Here is an 11289-nt window from a genome sequence, read left to right as displayed (position 1 = left end):
AAATGTGACTTATCTTGATCCAGGAGTTAAATTTCCAGCATTAAAGAAAAACATGAATTAAACCTTCAGAGCTTCAATGCACCTCCCTGCATTGGGCAGAAATAGATATAATGTCTTCATTAACATGGGATTTACATGAAGGTGCGCTAATTTGTGCATACATTTTCACTCATGTTTTCTGCACACATTTTTGTGTGCACATTAAAATTATTAAATCATTAGTAAAGAATTGCACATAAAAATGTGTACACAAAACATCAGCAAAAATGTGCACTAAGGGGTAGATTTTAAAAACATAATTGTGTGCATTCATGTGCACACGCTACCCAGCGCACACACATGGACGTGTGATTTTATAACATGTGTATTAAAATCTGGGGCAGCGCGTGCAAGGCGGGGTAGAATTTTGCATGTTTCACACGGTGATGCATCGTAACATTTCCCAGTTCCCTCCCACATACCCTAACATCCCTTCCCATCTCCTTCCCACCCCCTAAATGGTACGTACCTTCAGGGGTTGTTTTTTTTTGTTTTTTAAGTTGCTGCTCCTCTGGAGCAGAAGCAACTTGCACTCACAGGCCGACTTCCGGCGTGCGCTTCCTTGGCAAAGTGGCAAATGGCTGCTGTACCGGTACCTCCAGCCCCGCCCTTCCCTGCCCCCCCCCCCCCCCAGACCACCCCTTTTCTTCGGCCTGGCTCTTGTGCTCGTAATGAGGGTTACGCGCTCAGCTGGGCCCCTTTTAAAATACGCACGACACACACGAGGCCTGGCCGCACACGTAATCCCCGGTTTTTTATGCATGCCGGCCATTTAAAATCGAGCCATTAGCCTAATGTACCTTATTATCGTGGACTAAAAGAGCTGTCTGAATTTCCCAAAAGTCGAAACAAACCCAGATTTAGAGTTTAATTGTTAATCTCCTTTTATCTTATCTTCTGTTTACTCATCTGAACAAAGTCAGTTAGTTAATCTTTAAACTTTTCTATTCTGAAGCCCTTCTTCACTCAGCACAGGATCTTTTCTAAAAGTGAAAAGTTTACAGAGCATCCAATATGATGTACTTTATATTATTTTGGGGAAGTTCTTTCATAAACTGTGTCATAGCTACAGCAGGTGAGTGCTCTTTTCTTTATAAGGTAAAGAAACAATCCAACGCATTTATGTTATCTGCAAATCATAATTTCCAAGATTTGTGAGAGTTTAGGTACCAGTTATGCTGGTAACAACAAAATTAAGCCACTTAAGTCAGCCATATCTGGGCAAGTGGATTTTTAACTGCTCGATAGCCCGTACACACTTTCATAACAGATGTAGTTTTTGGTTACATATAAAAGAGGCATTTCGGACATGTTTCGGAGGCATTTTAGAATATATGTGTATGTCTATGGAATTAAAAAAAATAATAAGTAATTGTAGGCATGCCACTAATACATCTGGCTTCCACCATCGTTTTGAAACAGATGCAGGTACAAACCATAAAACAACCCAGTATGCAAACACGCTGTATGCAAGTCCCTGGTGTCTGAAGATCGACTTGTTTTCTGCAGGCTCAAGTTAGGCACCCATCTTGAAAATTTACTCCATGTTTACTAAATTTTACTTGATGCAGAAAATGGGTTTGAAGATCTGTCTTTGTTTTGTTTTTTGCTTTTTTTTTTTCGCAACAAGGTACAGAATAATAAAACCACAAGACCAAAGGTTGAAATTTTATGGCAAAAGAAATTGGTTGTCATTCTGTTTTGGGTTTTTTTTTCCAGTTTTCCTGGTGCTGTTCTTTTTAATGTTGGCGTAAATCTTCGGCTGCAGTTGGTGTTTACATTTTATTTTGAGATGTAATTAGGGATCAAAGTTTAACAATGATCCGTGGGCTTTTTATTTAGGGAAAAAAAAGACTAGATGACTGCTTAATACAATTTTTCAATACCTTGTTTGTGTTTGTTGGTTGGGGTGGGGTGGGGTGGAGGGGGGTCACAGATGCATATAATTAAAGGATTTTGTTGCAGTATGGTACCTGTAATGAGATTCACTGTTCCTGGATAACAGCCCTTAGGCAGAAAATGAGAACATTTCACATCAAACATGAGCGTTTGTTTGTTCAGTTCAATTTCCTTTTAAATTAATCTGCCTAGTAAAAGGTATAGTTTATTAATAATGTCAAAAAAAAAGATGTGTTATATTTTCGGGACACATAGCATAAATATTTAATTTAGTGCCCATGAAAAGCTGCTAGATTGATTGCACTGGAAATAGAAATCTTCCTTTTATTGAGACAGAGGGCAATTTCCAAAGTCATTTGCCTGGGTAAATTGGTGTAACTGCATTGTCTGCCAGAAGTGAGGCCAATATCTGGTACACTGGTAAGGCAAGTCAGATGGAGTAACAGTGCATCTTCTGCCTGCGATGGCCATCTTTCCCTCAGGTTGAGCCCTATGGTGCTGGTGGCTAGTAGGGTTTAGGTAGTAAGACCTGAACCAGGACTTAGCAGGAATGAAATACAAGTGATCTGGAAACAGGTTGACCAGATGAGATGAATCAGCACATCTGGAGAAGAAAGGAATATGATGGATTCAATGCAGCGAGACGAACTCTGGCAATAGAACTCCAGCGATGGAGCTAGAGAATGAGAACCAAGTTTTCTGCTGACTGGAATATATATGTGTCCAGATAGGAAATAAGATGTCTGCCAGCAGGATGTATTGGCCAAGGAACTGGGAGGACTGACCAGCTAGTCCCCAATACCCACAGATTCCAGGGATGATCTGGGAAACTATATGTTACGTGTCCCGGCCATGCAAGGCCCACGCCTGGGCATACTCACCCTGGGAGTTCAGCTGTCAGCTCCGGTTCACCTTCGCTCGCGGCGGTGGGCAGCCACCTCCGTCCTCGAGTGCCTGCAGCCACCTCTCCCGCTTCTGACTCCTGCGCGGTTCCTCCTGGTGCCCGGCGGGTCTCCCTGCGCGGGCTGTGGGGTGACGCCGCTGCCCTGCTTCCTCTGGGCTCCAGCTTAGGCGCACGCGCGCAACTTGTGCTCTTTTAAAGGGGCCGCGATGGGAAAGTAGTCTGCGGCCCCGGATTATGACATCTCTGGGCCTCTGTATAAAAGGCAGGGCCCAGCCACTTGTTCCCTGCCTTGGCAACAAGTCTCCATGTCTGATTGTGTACTGGTTGCCCGTTCCTGGTCCCTGGTTCCTGTCCTCGTCTTGTTCCTGTCTTCAGTACCTGTCCTTGTTCCTGGTTCCTGCTCCTGCGTGTCTCCTTGTCTACTCCTTGTTCCTCGAACTGATTCTCTGGTATTGACCCCTGCATTGCCTGGACCACACTCGGACTGATTCTCTGGTATTGACCTCCGCTTTGCCTGACCACATCCAACCCATCTACTGGCTCTGACTTCTGCTCTGTTCCTGGTACTGTGCGTTCCTGCCACCTGTCTTGACTCCAGCCTGCCCTGGACTTTCCTGTCCTCTTCGGACCTGGCTTCTCAGACTTTGGCTTATCATTACCTGGACGTCTCCTGTCTCCTTTTATTCCTGTTAGCGTCCAGGTCTTTGGAACCCTGCCTTGTCCGGACTGTCCTTGGCCTTCCTACACCTCTGCTGGTTTCTGGCATACCCTTGTCTTCACCAACTGGGAGTCATCTCACAGAGGCCCACCTAAGTCCAGCCGGCCCCGGCAGCCAAGGGCTCAACCTAAAGGGAACGTGGATTGGTATTAGCGAAGCTCCATTTGGCCTCTGTCTCCTAGCCTGCTCTGCCACCCGATGGTGGGGACCCGTAGGGCTTACCCTGCTGGTAAACACCAACCCCACCTTGGGCCATCAGCGCAACACTATAGACTGGTGAGCCTGACTTCAGTGCCGGGAAAAATCGTGGAAACTATTATAAAGAATAAAATCACAAAACATTTAGATAGACATGGTTTCGTAGGACACAGCCAGCATGGATTTACCCAAGGGAAGTCTTGCCTCACATATCTACATTTTTTTGAAGGAGTGAATAACATGTAGATGTGGTGTATTTGGATTTTCAGAAGGCGTTCAACAAAGTCCTTCATGAGTAGTTTCTAAAAAAATAAAAATGTCATGGGATAGGAGGTGATGTCCTTTTGTGGATTGCAAACTGGTTAAAAGAGAGGAAACAGAGAGAAGGATTAAACGGTCTGTTTTCACAGTGGATAAAGGTAATCAATGGAGTGCCACAGGGATCTGTTCTGGGATTGGTGCTTTTTTTATTATTATTTATTATTTATCAATTTTCAAAACAAAATTCACAAATAGTCACTTTGCTTCAGTAACATGACACTTTTTACAGGTAATAATAATACTAAAGAAAACTATTCCTAAACATAAAAAACCATAGTATACTATAGACTACAATCTAAGGGGGAGGCCAGCTTAATTTGGGAAGAAAATTTAAAGATAACAATATTGCAAAAAGACTTAACTTAGCAGCTTGCACTTTACACTTTGATGTCTAAACTTCATTTATATTAGGTGGTATCATTTTCCTGGAATCAATAAAGATCTTAAGGTGTTCATGTGAGAAAAACACAAAACTATTCCCATTATACTTGACTATGCATTTGCATGTGTATCTCAGGTAAAAGGAGGCTTCTAAGGCTAAAGTGTCCTGGCACAGAGCCAGGAACCCCTTCCTCCTTTCCTGGGTTACCTTAGCTAGATCTGGGAATATTTTAAATGGTTGCCCCATAAATGGTACATTAGATTTTTAAAAAATATTTCTTCATAGTGGAGCTCAAATCATTATCAGTAAAGAACGACACCAACAAAGTAGCTCGTTCTACCACTTCATAATTTGAGGATTCTAAATATTTTTTAGATTATCCATATCTATAGCAGACAATTGCATTCGAGAACCTGAGGTAGATGGTAAGAAATACACTTTATCAAAGGGAGGGGTATCATCAGAAGAAAACTCCAATATTTCTTGAAAAAACCTCCTCAGAGTGAAACATGGCAATTCTCCCACTACCCTTGGAAAGTTCAGTAACCGTAGGTTTAAATGCCTCACTCTGTTTTTCATGAACTCTACTCTATGTAGAATACCATTATCTTTAATTAGAGAATTTGGCACACCTTTTATTGTGTGTAATTCTTTCTCTAATTGTTCAAACTTCTGATTTTCCTGTTGTTGCATCATTTCATTCTTATTAAGCATTTCTACTTGCTGCGACAAACCATTGATTTTAGCCAAACAGTCTATGATAACTTTACCCATTGATGAAACCAGGTCCCATATTGAGTCCAAGGTAACCACCTTTGGCATCTGGGTCAAACAGAAGGCTCGCTCCATGGCCTCTGTCCCAGACTCTTTCTCTCCTCCACCGTTCACTCATGGGATAGGAGGTGATATCATTTTGTGGACTGCAAACGGGTTAAAAGAGAGGAAAGAGAATAGGATTAAACTGTTGGGGAGCGCTAGGAGAGCGATCCCACTCCTGGGAAATGTGTGTGCCCTTGGGCTGCGGCCCGACGCCAGAGAGGTCTGAAGAGGTGCCGCGGGAGGCGTGGCATGCCCGAGCATAGGCTGGACGGAAGCAAGCTGGAGTGAAGACTGGAAGACAGGCCGTCCTCCGGACCTGCACGCTTCGGAAGACCCAACAACGCAATGTTGGTCTTGTGAACAGTCCTCCGACCGTTCCCAGCCCTTTCGGACCTGCCGCAGGGTACGGCACGAAACGGCAGGCCAGATGGAGGCCAGGGCAGCGAAGACTGGAACATGGATTCAGACGAGACTCAGGAACGACGTAGACTCAGGCATAGACGTGGACTTCAGGAACAAGGTGCAAGATGCATAGACATGGACTCAGGCATAGACGTGGACTCAGGCATAGACGTGGACTCAGGCATGAGGTGCAGGATGCATAGATGTGGATTTAGGCACAAACGTGGACTCAGGACGAGGTACTGGATGCACAGACGTAGATTCAGAAGCGAGGTACTGTAGATGCAGAGGTAGATTCAGAAGCGAGGTACTGAAGGTGCAGATGTAGACTCAGGAATAAGGGCTGAAGGAAGACATGGGCATTGTCCCTCAGGGCGCCCTACTCAGACCACCCACGGGACTGAGTCGCGGACCACCCTGTCTCATGAGCGCCCTACTCAGCCCAGGAAGGCCAGTCGCGGACCACGCTGAGAACGGGAGAATGCAGGAGAGATCCAGGCGAAGCGAACTCCGATGCTGGGATACTGACATCCGAAGCCCCGTCGGCTGGCAGGGAGGGAAGCTCCAAAGCACAGGGACGAATCCCACCTGTTGGCCACTCCAGGGCCCAACAGGCCAGAAGGCTCAGGAGCCAGACAAGACGAAGGCCAGAACATATGGACTGGATCAGGAACTGGATCTAGCACCGACATCTAGGTAACAGGGAAGAAGCTGGTTGCTGCACACCGGCAGCCAAAGCAGGATTGCTGCACACCGGCAGCCAAAGCAGGATTCCTGCACTCCTGGCAGCTCAAGGCAGGGTTTGCTGCACTCCTGGCAGCTCAAGGCAGGGTTTGCTGCACTCCTGGCAGCCAAAGGCAGGTTGAAGCATCAGGATCAGGAACAAGGATTAAGACAGACCTCAGGGCTGGAACTAGGACATCTGGAACAGCAGGTAAGATCAGGACTGGAACACGGATACTGGAACAGGAGACACACCTCAGGGCTGGAACATGGACATCTGGAACAGCAGGAACATCAGGACTGGAACACAGGTACTGGATCAAGAGACAGACCTTGGAACTGGAACAGCAGGCAGACATCAGGACTGGACAAGGAGCTCCGACAGAGAACAAGAAACATAGGACCGTGCAGAAGGCTGGAACACGGATGACTTCCTGGAGCGAAGGTTCTCAGGAGTGACCAACTCCTTGCGAAGGCAAAGTCAGACTGGAAGCTGAGCCCTTTAGTAGGGCTGAGGTGGACAACGCCCAGGGAGGGGTCAGCAGGGGGCCACACCTGGCTGGCCTTTGAAGAGGAGCAGAGAGGCGCGCGCTCGCGCCCTAGGAGGCTGGAGAGAATAGCTGGAAGCTGGTGGCGTCCTCAGCCACGTGGAAGGCCCAGGGAAGCAGTGGAGCAGCCCTGGGCTGGAGCTGGGTGAAGGCAGGTCACTGGAGCAGCTCCCAGCTGCAAGGACTGAAGCAGGAAGAAGCAGAGAGAGGTAAGGCTGGCTGCAGGCACCGGCAGAGAGAACAGAGAGCTGCAAGGACTGAAGCAGGAGAAGGGCTGACTGCAGGAACGGCTCCATGTCGTGAAGACAGCCCCAGGAGGAAAGGTAAGACTGCAGGCAGAGTAGAGAGCTGTAGCAGGCTGCAGGCACTGGCAGGGATGGCTTCCCAGCCAGGCAAGGACCCGGGCTGAAGCAGGCACCAGCAGAGACGGCCTGCTGGCAGAAGGTCCTGGGATCGCAGCAGCACGTCTGGGAAAGGCAGAAACAGAAGCAGAGGAGCAGACCGCATGGCAACAGCTGTGGGGATGGCCCCAGCTGATTCAGGGAGAAAGAAGCAGCAGCGTCAGCAGCCCGACTGGCTGTGAAGGTAAGAGCCTGCCCACGCTCCTCGTGGGCAGGATCACAACATAAACAGTCTGTTTTCACAGTGGATAAAGGTAATCAGTGGAGTGCCTCAGGGATCTGTACTGGGATTGGTGCTTTTAAATATATTTATAAATGATCTGGAAAGGGATACGACGAGAGAGGTGATCAAATTTGTTGATGACACAAAATTATGCAGAGTAGTTAAATCTGAAGTGGATTGTGATAAATTGCAGGAGGACCTTGCAAGACTGGAAGATTGGGCATCCAAATGGCAGATGAAATTTAATGTGGACAAATGCAAGGTGATGCATATAGAGAAAAATCACCCATGCTGTAGATACACAATGTTAGGTTTTATCTTAGGAGTTACCACCCAGGAAAGAGATCTAGGAGTCATAGTGGATAACACATTGAAATTGTCAGCACAGTTTGCAGTGGCAGTCAAAAAATCAAACAGAATGTTAGGAATTATTAGGAAGGAAATGGCAAATAAAGTGGTGGATGTCATAATGCCACTGTATTGCTCCATGGTAAGACCACCCCTTGAATACTGTGTGCAATTCTGGTCACCACATCTCAAAAAGGATACAGTTGCACTGGAGAAAATGCAGAGAAGAGCGACCAAAATGATAAGGGTAATGGAATGGCTCCCCTATGAGGAAAGGTTAAAGAGGTTAGGGGTGTTCAGTTTGGAGAAGAGATGACTGAGGGGGGATATGATGGTCTATAAAATCATGAAGACTTGACAGTTTAATGTAAATCGGTTAAGTCTCTCAGATAATAGAAGGACCAGGGGGCACTCCATGAAGTTAACAAGTAGCTCATTTAAAACAAATTGAAGAAAATTATTTTTCACTCAGCACATAGTTAATCTCTGGAATTCATTGCCAGAGGATGTGGTTACGGCAGTTAGTGTAACTGGCTTTATAAAAAGGTCTGGATAAGTTCCTAGAGGAAAAATCCATAAACTGCTATTAATCAATAAGGGATAGTAGCTTGAGATCTATTTAATGTTTGGGTACTTGCCAGGCATTTGTGACTTGGATTGGCCACTGTTGGAAACAAGATACTGGGCTTGATGGAATCTTGGTCTGACCCAGTATGGTATATCTTATGTAAGATATTGTTCTTCCCTTTTTGATTAAGAGCGTGTTCATTTTTGTAAAGTTCTTTTGCAAGAAATTCAGTCTACTCTTCCTTCTTTCATGCTTTTTTCTGACCTGACCATCTGAAAGAGTCGGTGTACCCATCCAGGGTTCTGAGAGAAGAATAGAACAAAGAAACAGTTATCCTGGGAAAAAGCGAGAAGACTTGAGGAGTAACGAAGAAGAGTGGCCCCACATCGATGTAGGTGCACTACAAACATCTAATAGATATTTAGGGGAAGGAGTTAGATGAGTACCCTACAGGCACAACAAGCACTGAGAGAGAAACCAGAGGAGCATGAGACTTGATTATGAAGACATCTGATCAGATGTATTGTAAACAGGGAGTTGAGTTTGATCCACCACCCCACCAGAATTTTCATCCCCAAGGAGGAGGCTGTATAATTGCTCCTAATTTGGGAGGGAATGTATATTGAATAAGAAGCTGCAAGTAATAGCATTACCCTCAGTAATGCTTTTGTTATGGACTGTATGAATATTGCACTTGTAAACAGAAGGACTGTATGAATATTGCACTTGTAAACAGAATTATATTCAATCTTAAAATCACCTATCTGTAAAGTTATACTGGAACTTTATCATCAGAGTCCAGCATGATTTTTGCTACTCATAATAGAGTCAATGAAAGAACAATGCCCAGGGCCTAATAAAGTATTCTTTACCCCATCCCCTCAGTGGGGAACCCTGGAGAACCTAGGGCTAATGGACTGTGTGCATACCTGTGAACTCTCAAGATTTTGTTGCACTGGAGGTGGACCCTTGACCTGGCGCAGGATTGGTACGGCCCTCTGAGGGGACCCAGAGGGCGCCTGCCGCCAGGAGGCGGAGCACCCTAGGAGACAGAGGCAAGCTGGAACTTCACCAATAACGGCCTGGGGGCTCCGCAGGTTGAGCCCTTGGATTCCTGGACTGCCTGGGCTTAGGTGGGCCTCTGAGGGTCTCCCGGAGAGATGGTGGAGAGGTGTGCCCACAAAGAGTAGAGGTGAGCGGCTGACGGTGAACAGACAAGCTAGACCGGAACAGAGAGTACCAGAGACCACGGGTACGAGGCAGAAACTGAAGGTCCTCCGGGTAGGGTAGGCAGCGCCTAGTGGTCTAGCTCGAGGAAGGCCGCTGACAGCGTCAAGGCAGGCAGACCTGGTGGTCACAGGAGAAGCAAAGAGAGTGTCCGAATGGAGCATAAGGGTCAAAGCCAGGGTATCCATCCGAGGATGGTCAGCCAAAGCAAGGATCAGTTCCAGATATCAGTCCAAGCGTGATCAGAAGCCAGTAGAGGTCAGTTCCAGGTATCAGTCTAAGCGTGGTCAGGGGCAAGCAGAGGTCAGTTCCAGGTATCGGTCCAAGCATGGTCAGGGGCATACAGAGATCAGTTCCAGGTATCAGTCCAAACGAAGTCAGAGGCAAGCCAAGGTCAATACTGGGTCTCAGGCCGAGAAGGGTACAACCTGGGTTGCGGAATGTAGAACGAACTCAGGAACGAAGGAACACAGGAACAGGCACTTGAACACAAGAAGGACCACGGGAACACAGGAGCAAATTCAAGAACACTGGAATGAGTACAGGAACACAGGAATAGATGCAGGAACACAGAACAAGCACAGGAACACAAGAACAAACACAGAAACACTGGAACAAGCACAGGAACACTGGAACAAGCACAGGAACGCAGGAATGAGGACGGCAACTAGCTCACACAAGGTGACGACCCATTTGCCAAGGAGAGGGTCTGGGGAAAAGGCCCTCGCTTTTATAGTGAGTCTATGTGACGTCATCAGGGTGCGCCGCAGAGCAGTTTCCTGCCAAGGTTCCTTTAAAGGGATGGGCGGAACATGCATGCGTGCCTAGGGGCGGAGCCAATGTGGCGGAGGACGCTGAGCCTTGCCGTGGACCTCACTGTGAGGCCTGGGAGGCAGAGGAGCACTAGGGAGCTGGAGAAGCTGAAGCTGGATGGTGGGGACGCAGGCGGCTTGCCGCGGCAGCAGGAGAGGAAGAACCGGGTCCCGCAGAAGAGAGAGAGAGGTGAGCAGGCTCGGGCGCAGGCCTAGCGCGGACGAGACGCGCAACAGATTTCACCTGGAGACTCCTGAATTCTGAACAAATTGCCAGGTCTCGGCCAACACCCAAAATCTCCTGGTGCCCTGATTGCAGAAAAAGGCCAAGAAAAAAGAGTGGTTGGGGCAGTGCAGCCCGAAGAATGAGAAGTGTCTGGGCCATGCAGAGAAGGACAAAGAGGAGTGTCGGCCCCTGAACAGTAGGAAAGGAAGAACAGCAGCGTCAAATCCCTTCACGGGGAACAAGAAATGGACAGCATATTGGGCCCGCACAGGGAAAATGAAGAAGGAGCAGCACTGTGTGTCTTGGACTCCTAAAAGGGACTTTAGCCCAAGGGAACTGGAAACAGGAAAACCAGATGTGATAAATGAGCAGATCTGGAGAAGCAAGGAATATGCTGGAGGCAACACAGTGAGACAAACTCTGGAAACAGAAGTCCAAAGAGAGGGCTGAAGAATGAGAACCAAGCCCTGGTAATCTGCTGAGTGGAAATCTGGAATATATATAGTAGATAGACATAGAGAGAGAGATAGA

The 11289-nt window shown here is 47.1% G+C and overlaps 1 protein-coding gene across 1 annotated transcript in view; it reads left to right on the top strand.

Moving 5' to 3' along the window:
• The first annotated feature begins 986 nt into the window (after positions 1 to 986).
• APOH (apolipoprotein H) overlaps positions 987 to 11289 on the top strand; it is a 67599-nt gene continuing 57296 nt past the window's right edge. Inside the window, exon 1 of the mRNA XM_029599334.1 lies at positions 987 to 1114. Coding sequence (XP_029455194.1) covers positions 1054 to 1114 — 61 coding nt within the window. The 5' untranslated portion in view covers positions 987 to 1053. The remainder of the gene's footprint in view (positions 1115 to 11289) is intronic.

The sequence above is a fragment of the Rhinatrema bivittatum genome, chromosome 4 (assembly GCF_901001135.1).
Source record: "Rhinatrema bivittatum chromosome 4, aRhiBiv1.1, whole genome shotgun sequence".
NCBI lineage: Eukaryota > Metazoa > Chordata > Amphibia > Gymnophiona > Rhinatrematidae > Rhinatrema > Rhinatrema bivittatum.
Note: the sequence above shows the minus strand (reverse complement) of the source record. Positions and strands in the feature narration are given on the sequence as shown.